Raw genomic sequence first — 25,208 nt, 5'->3', positions numbered from 1 at the left:
ATTCTCTTCAATTAGAACGCAATATAAAATTGATGTACACTGGAGATTAAAATTAGAGAACAACACACAATTTCCTAAATGTTAACGTTATTGTGTAGTCCTATATGATTATATCCTAACATGAGTAAACTAGCAGTATTTTAAGCTTATTTCATAACCATTTATTGGAAAGCACATAATAAAAATGTAAATGAGCTAAATGAAAAAGAACACTGATCAAAATTAGAGAACACTTTCAGAAACCTGCAAGTTATTGGTGTTAATCTGGCACTTGGTGCTAATTTCCTTAATTATCTGACAAACCCTATTTAACCGGCAGCCTAACCTTCCAGTTTCCACTGACTTTGTAAAAATGGTGTGCTGTTCCAGTGACTGAAACCCTCCGGCAGCAGGTTGTCCACATGAAGGCTAAAGGGGTGACCCTAACAGCCATAGCAAGAGAAGTTAGTCGTTCCAAGTCTGTGATTTCGAGAATATTGCATCTTTACAACAACACAAACTCTTTCAAGTCCCCAAAGAAGGCTGGTTGCCCTCGAAAGACAAAGGCAAGACAGGACAGGATAATGCAGAGAATCTCCATGGGTAATCGTCTCAACATTGCAGCTGTAATTGCTCAGCAGTTCAGCACTGAACAGGTTACGGATGTGTTTCATCATACAGTGTCATGACGTTTAAGAGCATTTGGACTGAAAGACCATTATGCAGTGACCAAATCTCTTATTAACAAAAAGAATCAAAAGGCTAGACTCGCCTTTGGTGAGGAGCATTTTGTATGGACAGAGGAGAAATGGTCCATAGTACATTTTAGTGATGAAAGCAAGTTTAATTTAATCGGGTCTGATGGGAAACATTATGTTCGTCAACAAACTGGAGAAAGACTGAACCCAAAGTGTGTTAATAGGTCAGTGAAAGATGGTGGAGGAAGTGTCATGGTTTGGGGAATGTTTGCTGCAGGAGGAGTTGGACCTCTCATACAGCTACATGGCAGAATGAATGCAAGTGTGTATCAGAACCTTCTTCAACAACACATGGTTCCTTACTTGCATTCATCACTCAGTCAACCAGCAATTTTCATGCAGGAGAATGCCCCCTGTCACACAGCAAAACAGGTAAAGCAGTTCCTTGAAACAAAAAACAATGAAACAATGAAATGGCCATCCCAGAGCTTGGTGACAAAGTTATGGCCAACAGTCAAAGAGCTGTGGAAGAGACTGGAAGAGTGGATCAAAATCACACCAGATCAGTGTGAGAGACTAGTGATGTCCTGTGACCACAGATGTGCTGAAGTCATTCAAAGCAAAGGCCTGTATACTTCCTACTGATTGGTGACTGTTGTTACCTTCAGAAAATGTAGTTATAATCTTTCTCTGTGCTACAGTCATTGCTGTTCTCTAATTATGATCATCAAGTTTTGAGAAAAAAAAAGGTTTAATTTTTATAAACTTTGTACCTTTTGTAAAACACTGTTCTAGTACCTTCAAACGTTGATCAATGTAGATTACATTATTTCTGAAAAAAGCAAGTGATCCTACATTGTTTTCTAATTTTGATCACCAGTGTAGCTACCCTGAACATATGTGGTTGGATGCTTCTCATAAGCCAGATCAGATACCCACACTTTGCACTGACGAGGGGCAATCACCCCGAAACACTGTGTCTGCAAATTGTGATTCTAATCTGGCAAATAAATCCTACGTTTTATGAAAAGGCTTGTTTAAAAAGCCACATTTGACTTTTATGATTGCTACTTCCAATAGGTGGCACTAGAGTTTGTTTCCTTCCTCACTGGAGGGACAATTTTAATAATTTCCAGAGGAGCATTGCAGCTATAAGTCCCCTTACTGACAGCCAGACTGGTTTGTCAGGTTTCCATAAGGAGAATAGTCTTCCTCATGGTCCCCACAGAGCTTCTCATAAGCCAGATCAGATACCCACACTTTGCACTGACAAGGGGCAATCACTCCGAAACACCGTGTCTGCAAATTGGGATTCTGATCTGGCAAATAAATCTAAAGTCTTATGAAAAGGCTTGTTTAAAAAGCCACATTTGACTTTTAGGATTGCTACTTCCAATAGGTGGCTCTAGAGTTTGTTTCCTTCCTCACTGGAGGGACAATTTGGATGCAATATAGACATATGAGAAAGGTATTTCTGCTGTCTTAGTAAACAGATGTGTTTCCCAAGCACTACTATTTCATTGTTCTAGGGATCACTGGAGGATCTCAGCAGTCAATCGACCTCCAATTAATAAACTGGCCATCTCTGGTGATTTGCTAGATCTTAAATGTAAAAATTTCTCCTCGACATGACAATAACCAATATGTGTTCAGAAGCTACTGTGTGGGCACACGGCAGGGCTCGGAAGGGAAGGAGCACTATTTGAGTTTTGGAGAACAATTTTGTCTTGAATAGATTCTGGACACCATGTCACATATGACAAGCCTCAGAGGTACCACAACAGTAAAAAATGAAACAAAAACAAAAACTGAACTGACTCCATTTTGGAAACCAGACGTCTCAAGGAGTTCAACAAGGTGTGGAATTTTATAACATTGGGACATGAAAGTTAAGTAATAATTTTTTTCCACAAAAGTGTTGCTTTAGCCCCATTTTTTTCATTTTCACAAGAGTAACTGGAGAAAGTAGACCTTTCAATTTGTTGTGTTATTTCTCCTCAGTAAGATGTTACCCCAAATGTGGTCAGATACTACTGTTTGGGTAGATGGGAGAAATTAGAAGGAAACGAGCGATATTTAAACATTAGAGCGCCATTTTGGTAGGGATAGATTTTAGATGATTGTTGCATTTGAAGAGCCCCTGACATGCCAAACAGCAGAAACCCCACACACGTGTTGTCTTTTTGAAAAGTGCCCCCCTCAAGAAATTCATGAGCATCTAGAACAACTATGAGCATTATGAGCATCTAGAACCCACAGGTACTTCAAAGAACTTCATAACTTTGGGGTGTAAAAATGTATTTTTTTTCCCAAAAGAAGTTGCTTTAGCTCCACATTTTTCCAGGAGTAGAAGGACAAAATAGACAGCCATTGGAATGCCATTTTGTCTCGAATAGATTGCAGACGCCATATTGTATTTGTAGAGCCCCAGAGGTGCCTAAACAGCAGAAACCTGCCACAAGTGAACCCATTTTGGAAACTACAAACCTCAAAGAATTTGTTTAGGGGTGCATAATAATCTATCAAGACCGACCTTATTAAGACTGGATATATTGGAAGCACCGCATGCAATCTATTGCATCTTTCTTTGTTTAGGAGTGCAGTGAGGATCTTTAACGTACATGTGATTCAGGGAATTGTATAAAATTGGGCTTTGAAATTGAAAAATATTTTTCTTTGCATATAAATGTTGTTTTAGCCCTAAATTTTTTACTTCCACAAGAGTAGCAGGAGAAATTGGACTTCACTATTTGTTGGGTAATGTGCGACAATACATATATGGTGGCAAACTACTATTTGACCAGATGGCAGAGCTTGGAAGGGAAAGAGCTTGGAGGACCATTTGGCTGGAATAGATTGTGAATGCCATGTCACATTTTAAGAGATGACAAAACAGTAGAAACCCCACCCAATTGACAACTGTCATGATCCAGGTCGGCTTTTCCCTGCTGTGGTCTCACCCAGCTCTGGCCTGGTCATGTCACGGGTTAACTTCCCCTGCCTCGTTCTGGATCCCAGGACACTGTATCTTGCAGCTACACCTATGGTTCAGCATCAGTGATATTTCTGCCTTGCAGCATGTATACTGGCTCTGGTGAGTGTTCACGATCTGTCCTGCCTCCCTGCTACTGTCCTGACTTATACCCTCCCCCGTTTGTCTGCTTGTCCTGGTCCCAGACTACCTGTGCCTGTCTGCTGTTTTACCCTGTCCTAACCTGTTTGTCCCTTATCTGTATTTGGACCTGACCTGCTGACCTGTCTCCTCGCTCCTGACTCTGGCATTCATCTCTCCCTTTTGGTTTATACACTTCTCTTCAGGTCCTGACTCTTTGCTAGCCTCTGACCATGATTTGACTCTGCCTGTGCTTCTGTCTTAGACCTGTTGCTGCTGACTTGGATTACTGACTACTCTGCTGACCCCTAGTGGTTGCTTACCAAACAGCAGGCTACAATACCTGTGGCTTCAGTAACTTCAGTAATGCAGCCTGACAACAACATTTTGGAAACTACACCTCTCTAGGAATTAATCTAGGGGTGCAGTGAGCATTTTTATCCCTTAATTCATGAAATTATAGAACAATGGGCTGTGAAAAGGAAGAAAAGATAAGCCTTGGATTGGTATGAAACAGGACTCTTTGCTGTCTCCCCCAAGCCTCCAGATCAACCTCTGATGGGAGAGGAGAAACGCGTTGAGACCAGGCAGGCCTGAAGATCTGCTTTTTCAGGGAAGTGTATTATCTTTTCTTCCTTTATTTCTCCTGTTTTCGGTATCTTTAATTGGGATAGATGCTATTTGGCATACTTACTTAGAATGATCCTGGAGAGGTAGTTAATTTTCTGCAAAATCTTGTAAAAAATATATCAGGAATATACTGACATAAGTTCTGTGACATCTGATATTATACGGATGTTACTTTAAAACTTTTTGCAGAAAACTTTTTGCAGGATTTTGTCGGGATCATACCACTCTGAATTTTGTGGTTGTATTTATCTGGATCAGGAGTGGGGAAATATATTTTGGGGATATAACTGCTTGATCATACTATATGTGCAGTTGTACCAATTAATCAGGACTGTCCCTTCCCTGTCATCTCTTATATCAGGGTCAGGAAGAGTGATAGTCGACGTGGAACGGGGGCGCCGGTAACTTAGGGTGTCATACCATCTGTTGGTAGGTAGGGACATACCCTCCACCTAGGGTCTTCAGGGTTTCCCTTACCCCCCCCATCATTTGCCCTTGTTGCACTAAAATTGAGTAATTACAAGGTTTACCTGATCCATTGTTTATATATATATTATATATATATATATTTTGTGTTTTTGTGGTAAATTTGGGGATTTTAATGAATACTACGCACATTTTAACAAGGGTTTGAGGTTATATGTTAGCTCTTCAAGTACTCTACCCATTGCATACTGTGTATTCCTTGTTAGATAAAATTTTGTTTTAGCCCCAAGTTTTAATTTTTACAAGAACTAATATGAAAAGGTAAACCACCCAGTTTGTTGTGCAATTTCTCCTTAATGCTCCAATACGCTACATGTAATCCGTAATTACTTTTGAGACACAGTGCAAAGCTTAGAAGGGAAGGATGACAATATAATAATGCAGATTTTGGTAGAATTGTTTGCGTGAGCCACGTCTCAGTGGCAGAGGCAGATCAAATCCTGTGATCCCAATGTATTGTTACCGCTCTATAAATCACTTGTAAGGCCACATCTAGAATATGGGATCCAGTTTTGGGTCTCACATCTTAAATTGGATATTTGGAAGTTAAAGTCTGTTCCAAGGCGGGCATCTAGACTATTTCAAAGGATGGATGTTCTCTAATATGATGAGAGGTTGGAAAAGTTGGCCTTGTTTAGGTTAGAAAAAAAGACATCTCAAAGGATATATGTATATGTATAAATACATGTGTGGTCAATAGAAAGGACTGACACATGACTTATTATTTCCAAAAACTATAGAATGGACCAGAGAGCACTCTCTACGAATGGAAGAAAGGAGATTCAAGCAGCTGAATAGGAAAGGGTTCTTTCCTGTTAGAGCAATCAAACTATGGAATGCCCTACCGCAAGAGGTGGTAATGGCAGACAGTATAACAGCTTTTAAAAAAAGGAATGGATGCATTCGTCAGCAAAAATGGCATAAAGTGTTATAATAGTGACAAAAAGTATACAGTCATTGCCAAAAATGTTGGCACCCTTAAAATTGTTCCAGAATTAAGTATTTCTCCCAGACAAATATTGCAATTACACGTTTATTTCCTTCGTGTATATTGGAACAACACAAAAAAAAAAAACAATAGAGAAAAAAAGGCAAATTGGACACAATTTCACTCAAAACTGAAAAAATTGGCCAGACTAAGCTGTTGGCACCTTTCCAAAATTGTGTGTAAATAACATTGTTTCAAGAATGTGATGCTCATTCAAACTCACCTGTGGCATGTAACAGGTATGGGTAATATGAATATCACACCTGATACCAGATTAAAAAAAAGAGATGAAGTTAATCAATCATTGCATTGTTAGTTCCACACTAAAGCTGGTGTCACACACAGCGACAACGACAACGACGTCGCTGCTACGTCACCATTTTCTGTGACGTTGCAGCGACGTCCCGTCGCTGTCGCTGTGTGTGACATCCAGCAACAACCTGGCCCCTGCTGTGAGGTCGCAGGTCGTTGCTGAATGTCCAGCTTCATTTTTTGGTCGTCACTCTCCCGCTGTGACACACACATCGCTGTGTGTGACAGCGAGAGAGCGACGAAATGAAGCGAGCAGGAGCCGGCGTCTGGCAGCTGCGGTAAGCTGTAACCAGCGTAAACATCGGGTAACCAAGGGAAGCCCTTTCCCTGGTTACCCGATATTTACCTTCGTTACCAGCCTCCGCTCTTGCTGCCAGCGCCGGCTCCTGCTCTGTGCACATGTGGCTGCAGTACGCATTGGGTAATTAACCCGATGTATACTGTAGCAAGGAGAGCAGGAAGCCAGCGCTAAGCAGTGCGCGCGGCTCCCTGCTCTCTGCACTGTGACATGTAGCTGCAGCACACATCGGGTTAAATAACCCGATGTGTACTGTACCTAGGAGAGCAAGGAGCCAGCGCTAAGCGCGGCTCCCTGCTCTCTGCACTTTGACATGTAGCTGCAGCACACATCGGGTTATTTAACCCGATGTGTACTGTACCTAGGAGAGCAAGGAGCCAGCGCTAAGCGCGGCTCCCTGCTCTCTGCACATGTAGCACAGCGACGTTATGATCGCTGCTTCTGCTGTGTTTGACAGCTAAGCAGCGATCATAACAGCGACTTACAAGCTCGCTGTTACGTCACCGAAAATGGTGACGTAACAGCGACGTCGTTGTCGCTGTCGCTTAGTGTGAACCCAGCTTAAGCATGGAGAACAGAGAAGAGAATTATCTGAGGAGTTGAGAACCAAAATTGTTGAAAAATATCCACAATCTCAAAGTTACAAGTTTATTTCCAGAGATCTTGAAGTTCCTTTGTATAAGGTTTGTGTCCTTGCTCTGTTCCGTTGCTCGCTTGGCAGGGAAGCCAATGTGCTAACGACCATAACAGACCATCAGTATCCTCCCCACTGCCCTTTCCTATTCTGTCTGGGGAGCTCTCTCGGTCTCCAGGCTCAAAAGTCTGTGCACATCACGCAGGTCTCCTGGCAGGCTTCTTAGGGCACGAGTGTGCACTTCCCGCCTTTTAAAGGGACAACACATGCACACTAAAGTACCCCCAGCCTATGGCTTGGAGTCACAGAGTATTTAAAGCACCTTCCCAAGTGGGGAGGTGCCTGAGCAATTAGGTTCTTAGTTGTGTCCAAGTGACTGCTAGTATAACTGTCTCTGTCCTGCTAGCCTCCAGTACTCACTCCTGCTCGCTGCTCCTACTCTCCTGCCTGCCCTCTTGTACCTGTGTCCCTGACCCTCTGGTCAGCTGCTGCAGTATCGGGGACTGCTCTGGAATGGTGTATGGTATCTACCAGCACCCCAGGCCATCCTCACCATCAGAGGGTCTGGGAAAGACCCGGTAGACTTAATCACACCCTTTCATGGTAAGCCCGGTCATGGTGTAGTGGGTCCACACCTGCCAGCGTGACACTTGTCCATGGTGCGCAACGTAATCAAGACATTTATAACCCATGGCACTGTAGCAAATCGCTATGTATGAAAAATTTATGAAAAGTTGCAATGTAGGATAGTCCGGATGGTGGATAAGTAGCCACAATCAAGTTCCAAATAAACTCAAGCTGTCCTGCAGGCTCAGGGTGCATCAGTGTAAGCTATCTGTAGACATTTGAATGAAATGAAATGCTATAGCAGGAGACCCAGGAGGATGCCACAGCTGACAGAAAGACATTATAAAGCTAGACTGTAGTTTGTGAAAATGTACATGACTAAGCCGCCAAAATACTTCTGAGAAAGCATCTTATGAACAGATGAGACCAAGATCTTTTTTGCAAAACACATCATTCTACTTTTGACCAAATACAGAATGAGGCCTACAAAGAAAAGAACACAGTGCCCACAGTGAAATATGGTGGTGGTTTAAATATGTTTTGGCATTGTTTTGCGCTTTCTGGCACTGGGTGCTTTGACTGTGTGCAAGGCATCATGAAATCTGAAGATTACAAAACGATTTTGGGTTGCATTGTAGTGCCAAGTATCAGAAAGCTGGGTTTGAGTCCTAGGTCATGGGTCTTCCAGCAGGACAATGACCCAAAACATACTTCAAGAAGCAGCCAAAAGTGGATGGAAACAAAGCACTGGAGAGTTCTGAAGTAGCCAGCAAGGAATAAGAATCTAAATCCCATTGAACACCTGTGATCTTAAAATTGCTGTTAGGAGAAGGCACCCTTCAAATATGGGAGACCTTTGTTAAAATTCCAGTTGAGAGGTTGAGAGAAGTGTAAGAAGCTTGTTGATGGTTACAGGAAATGATTGATTGCAAGCTATTCATTACAAAGGTTGTACAAGCAAATATGGGGGTGCCAACAATTTTGTCTTGTCCCAGTTTTGTGTGAAACTATGTCCAATTTGTCTGTTGTTATTTGTTTTTTTTTTTTTTGCTCCAATATACACAACGGAAATAAACGTGTATAACAAAATATGTGTAAGTGCACAGGCGCACTTCACTATGCCTTTTTGTGGGCAGAGTCGAAAACATCGGTGTGCCTGTGCAAGCTGGCAATGTGTCTGCACAGGTGCGAGATTTTGCCTGGCTACATAGATGGCGCTGGAGGCATCATCCATGTCAATCATCAAAGGAGGACAGCGATAAGTGCTGAAAGGGGGGACAAGAGCCGCAGGATAAGATGCCCATCGGACCGGACCCAACATTTAGCATACATTGGGAGAGCTTTTAAAAGGCATTTATGCGGTCTACAGGGGGAATTAAGGGACAACATGCCCCTTTATACAATGTAGCATAGGCGCTGCTGAAGGTGCTAGTTTTAGTTTAGAACACAAAAATCTGGTGACAAGTTCCCTTTAAAAATAGGATGTACCAGAAATGGTGGGAAGAGGTTAAATTGTTCATGGAAAAAAACAAAAATTGATTTATTTTACTCACTTATATAGCGCTATTAATTCCACGACGCACTGTCCCCATTGGGGCTGACAACCTAAATCTCCTATTAGTATGTCTTTGTATTGTTGAAGGAAATCAGAGAACCCGGAGTAAATTCACACAAACACAGGGAGAACATACAAACTCCTTTCAGATGTTGTCGTTAGTGGGATGTCATGCAGATGAGCTAAATGGATATACGGTTGACATATGAAAGATAATACTGCTAAAAACATTTTGCATACGCTCGTGTGAACCCAGCCTAAAGCTCTATTTACTCTGAAAGGTTATCATGAATGTGTGTTTTTAGGTACACTGGTCTCATCGTAATCTTTCAGTGAAACAGCCTGATAAGCAAGAAAGAAAGCTGGTTCATTGGGTGAAATTATCTTTTGGTTTTCACAAAAGATCATCGTTCTTGGAGCTACTACACTGCAGATTGCTCAGTGCGCATCATTTACAGCGGTCTGACTTCATAAAATGCCTGCTGAACAGATCGGTGGTTGTTTAATGCACTGGTCGGAAGAAATGGAGCCTAAAGGCCCCTTTACACACTGAGACTTTCTAGCGATCCCACCAGCGATCTCGACCTGGCCGCAATTGCTGGCGAGCTGTCAAACAGGCAGATCTGGCCAACGATGCAGCAGCGATACGGACCTGCAGAACGACCTCGCTAGAAAGGGAACGCTAGCACGCCTATGGGCTGGGTCGCTAATGACGTCGTTGTAACGGTGTCAAACACACCGATACATGCTGCGCAGCGGGAAACAAAGGACCAAAGAATGGCCCTGAATGACTTGTAGCGATCAGCGACCTCACAGCGGGGGCCAGGTCGCTGATGCGTGTCACACACTGCAATGTTGCTGGGGAGGTTGCTATTACGTCACAAAACCGGTGATGTTACAGTGATATCGCTAGCGATGTTGCAGCGAGTAAAGGGGCCTTAAGTGGTGGCATATCTCTAGGAGTTAAAGAAATCCAATATTGAACTTCCACCAATCTTGAGAATGAAGGTGATGTTGTGCTGCATTTCCTTCACACTTCTTCCCTGTACAGCAGCTGTTGCCATTACCTAGTTATGCTGTGAACTGCAGCGAACTTCACTCACTGAATGTATCTGTAAGTGCAGCAAGGCAAAAAAAAACCCAAAACAACTTTATTTCATAGTTGGTCGGGTCACAGACATTGGATCATAATTTACTTATGAATGGGAATAACCTTTAAAGGGAACCTGTTATGTTTTCATATTAAACCGCACAAAATATGTTTTAAATGATACAATGTGCATCACTAACATGGTTTAAAAAAATAAAATCCATGTATTTATCTTAAAAAAAGGCTTGATACAATGACTATGGAAAGTATTCAGACAAGGGCGTAACTACCGCGGTCGCAGGGGTCGCGATTGCGACCGGGCCCGCAGGTTAGGGGCCCGCGCTGCAGATCAGCAGCCGCTCCTGTCAGTGAGAGGAGCTGCGCTGTTCGTGCATTTTCAGTAGCAGCGGCCGGGCAGCGTGAGCTCTGCCCTCCAGTCTCTGCATGGGATTACTGTACACTGTGCTGCCGGCCTCTGCAGGAGATAGATCAGGTAAGGGCAGCAGAGCAGTGACCGGCAGCACTTACCGTGTCTCTCTGTCCCAGCAGCGCAAGATGGCTGTATATACTCTGCCTCCCTCCCCCTCGCTCTGTGCAGTCACCGACAGCGTCCGATGGTTTATTTACTGATGTGCGACCATGTGGAGAGGGTGAGCTGTGGCAGGAAAGTGCATCTGACCTTCTTTACATTCTATGTTATCTTAATTTAAACCGTTCAGGTACTGCTTTGGATACTTTGGGATTTGGTGGTGGGGAGGGGGGATGAGGCTGATCAGGTGATTGGGGCCATCCCACAGAATCAGTCACACTGTGGGCAGTGGGGGAAGTGTGCAGCAGTTTGATGAAAGCAGCACAGCCATGTCCTGTATCTAAATCCAGCTAAATTACTGTGCACTGCTCTGCTACATACACAGATGACCTTGTGCACACGTGGCTTTTTTCATGCTTTTTTTAATCGATAAAAGCAAGGAAAAATCATCTCAGCAAAGTCTGAGAATCCTCACTTGCTGTGCCCACGCTGTTTTTTGCAGTTTTTGTTGCTGAAAAAAGAAGCAGCGTGTCAGTTGTTTCTGCATTTTTTTCCTGCTTTTTCACCAATTGACTTCAATGGAGTCAGTGAAAAATGCAGGAAAAAAACGCATGTGTAATGCCCACGTTGAATATTTGTGTGTTATATGCTTTATTTGACGTCACTGGGGCTCCCTGCAGCCATTTCCTTATCTCAGTCTTTACTGCAGGACATTGCTTCTGGGAAGTCCAGTGATATCACAAGGTGAATCGAGTTCATGCCTGCAGATCACTGGGGTGTCCTGCAGATCCGCCGCCATGAACTCAGTTCACCTTGTGATGTCACCAGGGTTTCCTGCACCTAGGCCTTGTGGTCTTTACCACGGGACCTTGTTGCAGGGAACTCTGGTGACGGAGGTACCCTGGTTTGTGAGGCGATCCATACCTCAGTAAACCGGGGTCATCATGGTGATGACCTAGGGTTGCCATGGCAGTGATCGGATCCCTGTGATTGCACTACAGGGACCTGATCACCAGAGAGGGTAAGCGATGCCTCTCCCTGCCTTCTGAATGTAGCAATCGCATTGTTTGCAGCATTTAGAGGGTTAAACTGCCGAGAGCGGCGCGGGTACTGCTCCTGGCAGCGAGAGCCAGGACCTGGCGACCGCGGGGGTACAGCGCTTGAACCCCCATGATTGCCATGACTAAAAAACGCTCAAAAAGTAGGTGAAAAAACACGCAAACGCAATAAAAAATGCTCGTTTTTTTCAGTTGCTTTTTTTCGTTCCAAACATGCGTTTTTATGTGCAGATTTTCTGCACATAAAAATGCAATGTGGGCACATAGCCTAAAATAGATTTGATGCAGTGTGTCCTGGGAGGGTGCTTTATCTTCACAATACGTGAGCTGACTTCAGCAGCCAATAGTTGATGGTTGGGGTGAGGAGAGCAGGCAGGAGCGTAACAATCACAGACGCAGAGATTGTTACCAGGCCCAAAGGTACAGGGGACCAGCCGACCCCAGCTCCTACTTCAGCTGGATGAGCGTCTGAGGGCTAAAATGCATCACAGCACATAGACCCGCTGGCTCCCTGCACTGCGATACACGCTGCCGGGCAAATAGTGGCTGGCAGCTGATGTCCATACCGTGACTGGGGGCAGAGCATGGTAGTACTGTCATGCTCTATAGCACACACTCTGATGTCAGCTGCAGGCCACTCCGCGCTCGCTACAGAGGACACTTGGTGATGTGGGAGTAGAGACAAGATGAGTAGAATTTTTTTAAAATTATTTATATTTTTTTAATTATGCATTAGAGACAGTCTCAGACCATATATACCAGGATGGGGGACATATATACCAGGATGAGGAACATATACTGTATATCAGGATGGGAGACATATATTAGGATGGGCCCAGGATGTGCAACATTTTTACTAGGATCGGCCCAGGATTGGATAAATATATACCAGGATGGGGACGTTATATACCATGTATACCAGGATGGGGAACATGTATACCAGGATGCGGACATATATACCAGTATGGGGACATATGTACCAGGATTGGGAACATTACTGCATAATGAAGGGGCAATTAATATGTGTTTATAGGATTTAAAACGCTACAGGTGCCCATACATCTGACCAACGTCCGGAGGGGGGCCCAGGTCCAACTTTCGCACCAGGGCCCATCACACTCTAGTTACGCCACTGTATTCAGACCCCTTTAAATTTTTCACTCTTTGTTTCATTGCAGCCATTTGGGGAATTCAAAAAAGTTCTCTCATTAATGTACACTCTGCACCCCATCTTGACAGAAAAAACAGAGAAACGTAGAATTTTTTGCAAATTTAGTAAACAAGAAAAACTGAAATATCACATGGTCATAAGTATTCATACCCTTTGCTCAGACATTCATGTTTAAGTCACATGCTGTCAATTTCCTTTTGATCCTTCTTGAGATGGTTCTACGCCTTCACTGGAGTCCAGCTGTTTTTAATTAAACTGATAGGACTTGATTTGGAAAGGCACACACCTGTCTATATAAGACTTCACAGGTCACAGTGCATCTCAGACCAAATGAGAATCATGAGGTCAAAGGAACTGCCCAAGGAGCTCAGAGACAGAACTGTGACAAGGCACAGATCTGGCCAAGCTTACAAAAGAATTTCTACAGTACTCAAGGTTCCTAAGAGCATAGTGGCCTCCATAATCCTTAAATGGAAGAAGTTTGAGACCACCAGAACTGTTCTAAAGGCCACTTTACACACAGAGATAAATTTGCAGCAGATCTGTGGTTGCAGTGAAATTGTGGGCAATCAGTGCCAGGTTTGTGGCTGTGTACAAATGGAACAATATGTCCATGATTTCACTGCAACCACAGATCTGCCAAAGATTTATCTCTGTGTGTAAAGTTGCCTTAAGACCTGGCCGTCCAGCCAAACAGAGCAATCGTGGGAGAAGACCCTTGGTGAGAGAAGTAAAGAAGAACCCCACGATCACTGTGGCTGAGCTCCAAAAATGAAGTAGGGAGATGGGAGATAGTTCCACAAACTCAACTATCACCGCAGCCCTCCACCAGTTGAGCCTTTTATGGCAGAATAGCCCGACGAAAACCTCTCCTCAGTGAAAGACATATGAAAGTCCGCATAGAGTTTGCAAAAAAAAAAAAAAAAAAAAACTAAACACATGAAGGACTCCCAGACTATGAGAAATCAGATTCTCTGGTCTGATGAGATGAAGATAAGTAAGCCCAAACCATGATGCTGCCACCACCATGTTTGACAGTGGGGATGGTGTGTTCAGGGTGATGAGCCGTGTTGCTTTTACGTCAAACATATCGTTTGGCATTGTGCCCAAATAGTTCGATTTTGGTTTCATCTGACCAGAGCACCTTTTTCCACGTTTGGTGTGTCTCCCAGGTGGCTTGTGGCAAATTTAAACTACACTTTTTATGGATATATTTGAGAAATGGCTTTCTTCTTGCCACTGTTCCATAAAGGCCAGATTTGTGCAGTGTACGACTGATTGTTGTCCTATGGACAGACTCTCCCACCTTAGCTGTTGATCTCTGCAGTTCATCCAGAGTGATCATGGGCCTCTTGGCTGCATCTCTGATCAGTCTTCTCCTTGTTTGAGATGAAAGTTTGGATGGACGGCCGGGTCTTGGTAGATCTGCAGTGGTATGATACTCCTTCCATTTCATTATGATCACTTGCACAGTGCTCCTTGGAATGTTTAAAGTTTTGGAAATCTTTTTGTAACCAAATCCAGCTTTAAACTTCTCCACAACAGTATCACGGACCTGCCTGTTGTGTTCCTTGGTTTTCATGATGCTATCTGCACTTTAAACAGAATACTGATACTATCACAAAGCAGGTGCATTTAGACTTGATTACACACAGGTGGCTTATAATTATTATCATGAGTCATTTAGGACAACATTGAATCATTCAGAGATCCTCAATGATCTTCTGGAGTGAGTTTGCTGCACTGAAAGTAAAGGGGCCAAATAATATTGCAAGCCACAATTTTAAGTTATTTTTTAAAAAAGTTTAAAATAAGCAATAAATTTTGTTCAACTTCACAATTGTGTCCCACTTGTTAATTCTTCACCATAACATTAACATTTTTATTTTTATGTTTGAATCCTAAAATGTGGGAAAAGGTTGAAAAATTAAAGGGAGCTGAATACTTTCGCAAAGCACTGTATATATAAAAATATGAAAGACATGACAGGTTCCCCTTACATAAGGTCCAAAAACCCTCCAAGGTCTGACTAAACAATTTGCCATTAACTTCACCAAACTCAAGTAGAGCTTTGTAAGAAATGTATCTTGTGAAGTGGAAAGAACTACATGGAGTTTCACACAAATCTAATTTCTGAAAGTGGTTTATTTACAGAAGATAACAAATATTCCAGAATACAGACAAGAAAATATGGATTCCCATCTAAAGCATTCTAGTAAATGACCACAATCCCAAGCAGAAATCCTCTAAATGAATTGAATATTTGGACCCTGTATTGTTTACTGTGTGAACATACACACATTCTGTACTTGCATGGTTTGGAAATGTTGCCTTTAAAGTGCGCCTGAGTTGAGGTTTGTTTAAGCATTAGCCATAGTCAAGAGTTACTGAAAATGTTCTACTTACAAATGTCAGTGTAAAATGCAATATAATAGAGAATCTGTAACATGTAACAGAGGCTGCATAAGAAGTGTGCACTTTGGTATAAAAATACTGCACCTTACTGTTCAGCATACATAAGGTTTCTTCTTCCATTTTTTACCATGGATATTATTTGAGGGTCATTATAAAAAGGAACACCATACCTAGAAAATGATTGCCGATTCTCTCAAGGGTTAGGACGAAGTGTGTTTAGTTTCCTATTGCAGACAGAAAGGGAAGAGAGGACTCATGCTGCAGCCAGTTACCGCACAGCCAGACACGAGATATGTGAGCAGGGAGGAAGGAAAGGCTGCTCTCCTGTGACACAGAAGAGGTCTTTACACACTATGGTCCCGATCCATGACACAGTTTTAGCCAGTGTTCTAGAGCAAAACTGTTGAAATAATCCCATAGTTGTACAAAAAAATTGGAGACCATTTGGTATATATATATATATATACATATATATATATATATATATATATATATATATATATATATATATATATATATATATATATATATATATATATATATATATATATATATATATATATATATATATATATATATATATATAGATATACATATATGGGAGGCCATTGCTGAGCACAGATGACAGATTTAAGATTTATCATTTATGCCATGTGACAAATCATGACAGAATTGTACTCCAGTGACAAGAGTCCATTTTTTTGCGTTAGCGTCAACAGCTAAAAGTTATGCAAAATTCTTTAAGAGAAGCATGTCTCACTGATTGCACCAACTTCATTAAGTCAGGCATAGGACATTCCAGTCTTGAGGTTGTCAGGGCCTAAATATAGTTGTAATAAGAGACAGAGTAAGATAAATGAAGAGAAAAGGGTAATCGTGCAGAATCGCTGGCTTGTTTTGTGTGTTTTTATCTTTAGTGTTCCATTAAAATAACCTTTTTTCTAAAAGTTTTTATTCCTTTAAAGGAAATTGTCCCTACATTATGCTGCTGTAATATTTATATGTCTCTAATGTTCCAGGGATGTGTCACTTACTGGGCTACTTTTACAGTTTTGATAATTTCCTGCTGATAAAATGGTCAGCTTAGCAATAGAGGACTAGTAAACCTGCTGCCCCATGGAGTCCTCCATGTTTATAAGCTGTGTATAACTCCACCCCCCTCACTGATTGGCAGCTTTCTGCCTATGTACAGTGTACATGTAAAGCTTTTAATCATTGATGTGTGCGGGGTTATAAAGAGCTCAGCATTCAGAGAACTGGTAGCCTTGGTTCAGCTAAAACAGCGATTCTATCAAAACTGCAGCAAGCAGCCTAGTAAGTGACACATCACTGGAATCGGGGTCTTTGTCTCTACATCATGCTGCTCAGATGGATTAGTAAAAACCTGGTGACTGATTCCCTTTTAAAAGGAGTCTGTTAGCATAAAATTACAGCTCAAACCAAAGGCAGGTTCTTGATGTATCTTCCAGTTTCCTGATTTCTATTTTTGCTATAGTTAATGTAAAGCCAAAAGGTGTCAGTCAAGGAAGCGGGGGATTCAAAACAAGTAAGTGGGGAGGTGCACTTAAGTGCTTGGTCACATCAACTGTGAGTCACAACCCTGTGCTTCAATTGACTCATCGAGTTTGTTATTAAAGGAAGCCTTTCAGCATGACTTACAAGAAATCGGGGTTCTGCACCCTTTGTCTTTGCAGCTGTCGTCTAAAGAACCTGAATGGCATGGGGGAAGTCTTAGATCATAGAGATGTAGGTAATCCAGAAAACGTCTATAGATGTGTTAAAACTAAATATTAAAAGCTACTTTTAAAAGGAAAATGATCATAGTGTAGGACATTTGAAGTATGATTTGCTTTTCTAAGTAATTTTATTAGAAGATTTAGCTGTTAATCTGCAGCTCGGACTACCGGAGGCTTGTAAATTAGGCTGCTTTCACACTACGTTTTTTTAACATGCATCATGAACGTTTTTTTGCTATAAAAGCGGATCCTGTTTTTACAAAGAAAAATGCATGTAAAGCAAATGTGTTATTTTACAGGATCCTGTCACTTGAAGTTCATGGACAGGCATTGGAGTCATGTGATCGGGAGTGAGGGGAACTGAACGTGACAGACTGGGAGCCGGCGTCTGACAGCTGCGGAGGCTCGTAACCAAGGTAAACATCGGGTAACTTGCTTCTGCAGCTGCTAGGAGCCGGGCTCCCTGCACACGTAACCAAGGTAAACATCGGGTAACTTGCTTGGATACCCGATATTTACCTTGGTTACAAGTGTCTGCAGCTGCTAAGAGCCGGGCTCCCTGCACACGTAACCAAGGTAAACATCGGGTATCCAAGCAAGTTACCCGACGTTTACCTTGGTTACGAGCCTCCGCAGCTCTTAGGCGGGGGAGAGAGAGGAGAGGGCAGGGGAGAGAGGGCGGGGGAGAGAGAGATACTGATCACACCAGGCTGGTTTCTGGGCATGCTCAGTAGAGCAAGCAGGATCCTGTCTATCAGCATGCCAGCGTTCACATACGTTTGCATGCTGTTTAGTCAGGATCCAGCAATTTGCAGTATTTGGACGCAGCTCAAAAACGCTACAAGTAGCGTTTTTGAAAAAAGTTAAAAAACTGCAACTCACTGGATACTCACTATAATGCACGCAAACGTAGGTGAACACATGTTGACGCGAGTCCATTTCAAATGCATTGAAATGAAAACGCATTTGCACTGGATCCGTTTTTGCGTTAAAAAAACGTTCAGGACGCATGTTAAAAAAACGTAGTGTGAAAGCAGCCTTAGGCATCGTCCTCCTCCTGCTGTCTTCAGTGCAGTGTAACGTATCATATTATGTTATACAGCTCGCTGCCACACTGAAGATGGTAGCCAAGAGTGGTAAGCAGGATCCGGCCTAGTTTGGGATGGTCAGGGCTGTACAGTGACAGCAAAGTCCTTTAATAGACTGATTTAAAAAAAATAAATGATACTATACTAAGCCCTGCACTACGACTGTTTACCTTCAGAAAGTAGAGGCATGCTTGAAGCTTAATGCACACAAATGCTCTAGGAGTACACAATCCACACTGCGTCTGATTACCTTCATATTATTAAGTATACACAGCCCTTGGCAAACGAATAAGAAAACAAACACTAGACGACTTGACAAAAAAAAGGCTTTGATAGCAATGAAAGTAGTATAAAACAATCCAAGGCAAGGATTAGCCACCTAGAATATTCCTGTAATCCATCAGATTAGATACTAAGTATTCCACAAATCTTGCATGCTGTTTTTTTTTTTCCTATAAAAACGGACTGAAAGTTGCCAGACCTGAGCGGAAGGATTGCTCGTCTTCCTTGTGGAAATCTTTCAAGCTCCTTTCTAATCTGTTCGGTTATTTGGAATGTATGTTAAAATAGATTAAGGTAATGCTGGATTAAGAGAATTTTACAAGGCGTAATGTAAAATATGGGCACTTGAATGAAAAAAAAAAATAAAATAATCACTTGCAGGTAGGTTAATTCTGCAGACTTAAAGAGTAATCGTTTTTATTTCATAACTCAATAGTACACATGAAGACAAGTAACTTTGGAATATATCTTAACAGACGAATCTGCTTGTTTCTCCTCCTGGACTGATCACTCACTCTCAATTCACAGGTAAGATCTGTGATAAGGAATGATACCTTCCCATTACTGACATACAATTTTAAAAGTACAAACAATAAAAGTGAGTTGTCAGCTAATATGTGTCTTTTCAGTCCAAATGTGAGAGTGCGAATGGGGAGTCCTCTGAACCGCACGGAAAGGGGTAGAGAATCCCGTATTAACAAAATGAAGAAAACAGGGGAGCAAAATCAAGCGGAAGCACTTTAGTGTGTCATACTCAAAGAGTATTAATATTATTTATCAAATCCTTAAAATTCCATTCCAATATATTTTAGGCAGAATACGGAGATAGATCTGTGCAATCTTACAATGGCTATGTGTTTCGGCGCTATCCACACACCTTCATCATGGACCAAAATAATATTTAATACTTTTTAGGTACGAGACACTAAACTGCTTCTGCTGGATTTTGCTCAGCTGGCTTCTTCATTTTGAGAACTTTCAAAGCACCAACCGTCATCTATGAAGAAGGGAGAGGGAGACGTTAGAGGCGGACACAAACACTTTGCAGCAAATTCCCCTGAAATGACAGTCACGGTTCTCCACAGAACCTTACGAGCCCCAACTGTCATCTCCTATGTCAGTACTTGAAACATTTCAATGAATACAGATTTTTCCAGAAAACAAAGTGGTTCCTTTAATACTACAAAGTTTCTTATTTTCATGTGTACAATTTTTAAAACAAGGATTACTCTTAAATTCTCCCAGTATCCTAAATAATAATGTAAGAAATAAAAATAAGGCCAAAACCAGAAATGTTAAAAACCATGTACCGTACTAACAAGCCACTCAATAGGCAGCAATAGACTTATCCATGTGGCTAGAAGGCTGTAGTGCCCTACATCGTGCTGGATGGTTAAGACAGTCGAGATGAATTAATTAAAAAAAACACAACTCAGAAAAACAAAAACATTTTCAAGCATATGATAGCAGCTCAATGACGAAGCAGTTTGGCACAATGCACTTGTAAGGTACTGAAACAGATATAAATCGGAATAGTTTGAAAACACACAGATCTATGTAAAACTGAATAGATTTTTTTCATACATGAAATTAATGGGGATATAATGTGAGCTGGATGAATATTGCACAAGTACCATGTAGTGTGTTACTGGGTATCCAACAGATGCTGCAAAAAAGCATCCATACAATTAGTTAGGTTAAATATATAAACTCCAATAAATACTACAAATGTGGAGGCTTCAGAAAAACAGTATTTGGGCAGCATTGGATTAGTTGGTACATCATAACATGCAATATCGCTGGCCAGCACTAGGGGGCCTAACATGTCTGTAGAGGTCCCACTGCGCTCTCATGGCCGCATCCCGTTCAGGTAAAGTGGACTGTCATCTCTGGAATTGGCTGTATTCCTCTTGTCAATTGCACTGTAGTCCCCGACTTGAAGTTCTCCTTTACCAATCAGTTACGTTCAGTCTTAAAGTAACGTACAGCTGCTGAAAGGACTTTTGCTTTTCTTGGTCCTCTGTTTATTTGGCCTTAGGTTGATTACATCTCCCCCATTGATAGCATTAGATTTCTGACCAGAGTGACTGCCGCCTGCAGTGTTAAATACCCCTGAAAAGACAAAGACCTTCGGAGGTTACTATTACACCATTCTGGGATGCATTTTATTGCATCTCCACTTCACGGACATGATACTAGTTTCTTACATCACTTTTTACATACCGTTGTTTTAATTTTTATTTCATAAATCAATAGACACATGAAAATAAGCACCCTTGTAAGATATCTTATCAGACACATCTGCTTCTTTCTCTTCCTGGACTGATCTTTTATTCTCAAAATTCATAATTCCTGGGTAAAATCTGCATTCATGTGTAAAGCGTTGTAGAATTAATAGCACTATATAAGTGAGTAAATTAAATTAAAAAAAAGTACAACTTTTTATATGACCAACATAGGAGTTGACATTTGTTTTTTTTATAAGATTCTGTTCAGAAAGGAGAGGACAGGGGGAAAAGAAGCTCCGCCTCCAGCCCCTCCCTCTGTCATTAGCACGTCCCTCCGCCTCTCTTCTACAATACCTTCTTGTCAGCACCACCCGCCATCTCCTATCTCAGTAATGGAAAAGTCTTCAATGAATACAGATTTTTACCAAAAAACTCAATTTTGAGAATGAAAGATCAGCCCAGGAGGAGAAACAAGCAAATTTGTCTGATAAGATATATTACAAAATTGCTTATTTTCATGTGTACTATTGATTTTTGCAAAAATAAAATAAAAAAAGAAACAAAACAAAAAAAAAAAAAAAACCAACAAACGACGATTACTCTTTAACAATAAGGATCACCCAGGTAGATTTGGTCCCTCTGTTTTATCATCAGTTTTTACACTTCTGGGAGGACTATCTATTAGATCTTGGAATGCATCTGTGGGTATTTTTTCCCACTCACCCAGAAAAGCATTTGTAGGGCAGACACTGATGTTGGATGATCGGGCCAGGCTTACAATCTCTGTTCTAGCTCATCCTAAAGGCGTTCAATGGGGTTGATTTCAGGGATCTGTGCAGCCAGTCATGTTCTTACATACCAAATTGACTCTGTAGAACGCTCATTTCATGATTATTTTGACATGCTGTAAGCAGCCTGCCGATCACCCAATGAGCAAGCAAAAACGCTTGTTCAGAGAGAAATTATCTTTTGAGCAGCACAAGAGATCCTTATTCTTGGGGAAGCATCATCCAGTGCTTACCCAGTCTATGTGCACTGGGTCATCGATTCCTGTTCAGTGAGCGTTATTTACTGTGGTCTGCTTGTGGAAACAAACTACTAAATGGTTGCTGATCAGCAAAGGTTTACGGATCGGAGGTCATTTAGTGTCACTGGTTTCTCCGCTCTAAGGAGCCTAGGTCAGCCTCTGAAAAATATCCTCATAGAACTATCCCTCCTCTACCAAATTTTACAGTTTGCACCAATCCCAGACTCAACAATCAGACACCCAGATAGAGACATGGTTTGTAGCTCCACAAAACATATTACCATTGCTAAAGGATACAGTGGCAGTGTGCTTTACACCACTCCATCTGACACCAGGCATTGTGCTTGGTGATGTAAGGCTTACATGCATGGTCTATGAAAGCCCAAGCCATTAAGCTCCTGGTTAACAGTTTTTATGTGGATAACAATGGCAGAGGAGGTTTGAGGCTCTGCAGTTAGTGAGTTAGCAGGGCTTGACACTTGTGCACTATGCTAGACGGTGACCCCACTTTGTAACTTTGCGTGGTCCCCACTGAGTAATATTTTTTCCCTTCCAACAAGCATTTAGTAACAAACTAATAGTGGCATCCTATGACACTACTTTTGGCAAATTTAGTGAGCCTTTTAACATGACACCTTGTTTCATAAATGTCAGTAAACATGGAGGCTGGATTTTAAAAACCTGTGTCAATGGGACTGAATGAAATTCCCGCATTCAATGTGTGCCAATGAGAGTTGAGCACAGTGTTGCTGGATCCTGGGTTCAGCAGACATGTCAGACTACAACTCTGTGAACCTCCTCCTAACTGCTGCCATTCCCACGTCTGATTAATAGGTCCTACGTGGTGTTCTGCGTATGTCACATAGATCTCAAGGCTCTGGTCTGGTGGCCATGGATGATTGACGTGGTTCAGGGTCTTGCAAATTTTTTTTGCCCAACTCTAGTCCAATGATTATCAACATATATTGTATATAGATAAATTAGTTATTACACTATAAAGAAAATCATATCAATTACTTTTGACTTTTTTTTTTTTAAATGGTGAACAAATTCAAGTATAGAGAATGGGGATTTTCCCAGATTTTGAGTTAGCAATTTGGCATAATTTGTCCTGCTAACAAACTGATAAAAGCAGTAGATTAGTTAAAAGGTTTATCAGTCTGGAAGGTTTATTGTGTCCATGGATTTCATGGACCATGGATTGGGAATATATTTTTTCTGCTGGAATACACCTTCAGCTCTACTTAAAGGGAATCTAATCTGCAGGTTTTTGCTACCTCACCTAAGAGCAGCATGATCTAGGCGAAGAGACCCTGAATCCAATGATGTATCACTTAGTTTACAGGGTGGTTCTGACACAGAGTTTTTAAATTTAGCAATGCAGCAGAGCTGAGAAAGTTAACCCCGCCCACATCAATGTGAAATCGAGATAATCACCAGGTGATAAAGCCACAAAGTTGAATTCTCTGTTTTAACCCATATCTCATGCTGTCCTCAGATTACTAAGCAAAACCCGGCTGACAGATATCCCTTTCATGCCATATAATAAAGTATAATGTATATCCCACTCAAGACAGATCTGCACACATATGTCTGATGACTATAGCTATGACTGCTGGACCAGAGAATCAACAGATGTTAGAATACGGTAGATAAGGAATAAAGACTTGTGAAATTTTATGACCTTGGAATTGGTTAAAACTTGATTGGTTTTTAGCTTTATTTGAATGCTATAAAAACCATTTTGAACTGCAGCATTTCAGTGCCACATTGCATGAGTTCTGCTTCCCCGCAAAGTCTATGAGAAGTCTGAAAATTCAATGCGCATGCTGCGTTTTTAAACTCAGCGTTTTGGATGCCAAAAATCGCTGCGGAAAAAAAAGCAGCATGTCACTTCTTTTGTGCGTAGTAGCTGCGTTCTCCACCCATTGAAATCAATGATGTGGGTCAAAACGCAACCAAAATGCACTTGGACTGCATTTTTGTGGTGTTCCGCATGCTTTTTATGACAAGCAAAACGCAGGTCTTCAGTATCACTCAGTCGATGTTGGTCAATCTCTGTCTGTGGATGTCGATCAATCTCCCTCTGTCGGTCGGTCTCTTTCTCCATCAGTTGGTCGCTCTGTCTGTCTCTCTGTCCGTCGGTCTCTCTCTCTCTGTCTGTCCCTCTCTCTGTCCGTCGGTCGGTCTCTCCCCCTCTCTCATACTCACCGATCACCAGCGCGGCGCTGCATGGCTGTCACAAGCTCCGGCGGCTCTTCCTCTTTTGAAAATGCCGGCCGCTTATTATTCAATCTCGTATTCCCTGCTTTCCCCGGCCACCGGCGCCTATGATTGGTTGCAGTGAGACAGCGGTCACTAAGCGTGGGGGCGTGTCTGACTGCAACCAATCACAGCCGCCGGTGGGCGGTTCTATATCGTGCACTAAAATAAATAAATAAATAAAAAAAAACGACGTGCGGTCCCCCCTAATTTTGATACCAGCCAGGGTAAAGCCACATGGTTGAAGGCTGGTATTCTCAGGATGGGGAGCTCCACGTTATGGGTAGCCCCCAGCCTAACAATATCAGCCAGCAGCCGCCCGGAATTGCCACATCCATTAGATGCAACAACCCCGGGACTCTACCCGGCTCATCCTGAATTGCCCTGGTGCGGTGGCAATCGGGGTAATAAGGAAATAATGGCAGCAGTCCATAGCTGCCACTAAGTCCTAGGTTAATCATGGCAGGTATCTCCCTGAGATACCTTCCATGATTAACCTGTAAGTTAAAGAAAATAAACACATACACCCGAAAAAATCCTTTTATTTTGAATAAAAGACAAAAAAAACCACCCTCTTTCACCACTTTATTAACCCCCAAATACCCATCCAGGTCCGTCGTAATCCACACGACATCCCACGACGCTCTCAGCTCTGCTACATGAAGCTGCCAGGAGAGGTCACAGACCACGACCGCTCTGTCAGCTCCACGCAGCAACTGAAGTGAGACGCACGATCAGCGGTGACGTCACTCAGGTTACCCGCGGCCACCGCTGGATCCTCCAACTGTGACAGCAAGTCGCCCGAGTGACTGAAGTGAGCTGCGCGATCAGCAATGATGTCACTGGTGAGTTGCGGTCTCGGGTGGAGGACTCCAGCTGGCCGTGGGTAACCTGAGTGACGGCAGCGCTGATCGCGCTGCTCACTTCAGGGGCTTTGCGGTCACCGATGAGTCCTTCCGCTAATCAGGACGCGACATAGACAGAGCCGCGGTATGACAATAAAGTCGGGTGAAGTTCATCCGAGTGCATTCTCATTGCGCGACTGTCTGCTGTCAGCGGGCAT

The 25,208-nt window shown here is 42.2% G+C and overlaps 1 protein-coding gene across 5 annotated transcripts in view; it reads right to left on the bottom strand.

Annotated features, from left to right (window-relative positions):
* Window positions 1-25,208, bottom strand: part of RAB23 (RAB23, member RAS oncogene family) — an 84,257-nt gene that overhangs the window by 1,665 nt on the left and 57,384 nt on the right. For 4 of the 5 annotated variants that reach the window (XM_075340265.1, XM_075340267.1, XM_075340264.1 and 1 more), the window contains exon 7: window positions 19,029-20,740. The exons of the other annotated variant lie outside the window; for it this stretch is intronic. In XM_075340265.1, coding sequence (XP_075196380.1) covers window positions 20,601-20,740 — 140 coding nt within the window. In that variant the 3' untranslated portion in view covers window positions 19,029-20,600. Of the gene's footprint in view, window positions 1-19,028; window positions 20,741-25,208 lie in introns of those variants that run through there. 5 annotated transcript variants of the gene reach the window in all.

The sequence above is a fragment of the Anomaloglossus baeobatrachus genome, chromosome 3, assembly GCF_048569485.1.
Source record: "Anomaloglossus baeobatrachus isolate aAnoBae1 chromosome 3, aAnoBae1.hap1, whole genome shotgun sequence".
In the NCBI taxonomy this organism is placed as follows: Eukaryota; Metazoa; Chordata; class Amphibia; order Anura; family Aromobatidae; genus Anomaloglossus; species Anomaloglossus baeobatrachus.
This window is presented reverse-complemented; position numbering and strand designations above follow the sequence as displayed.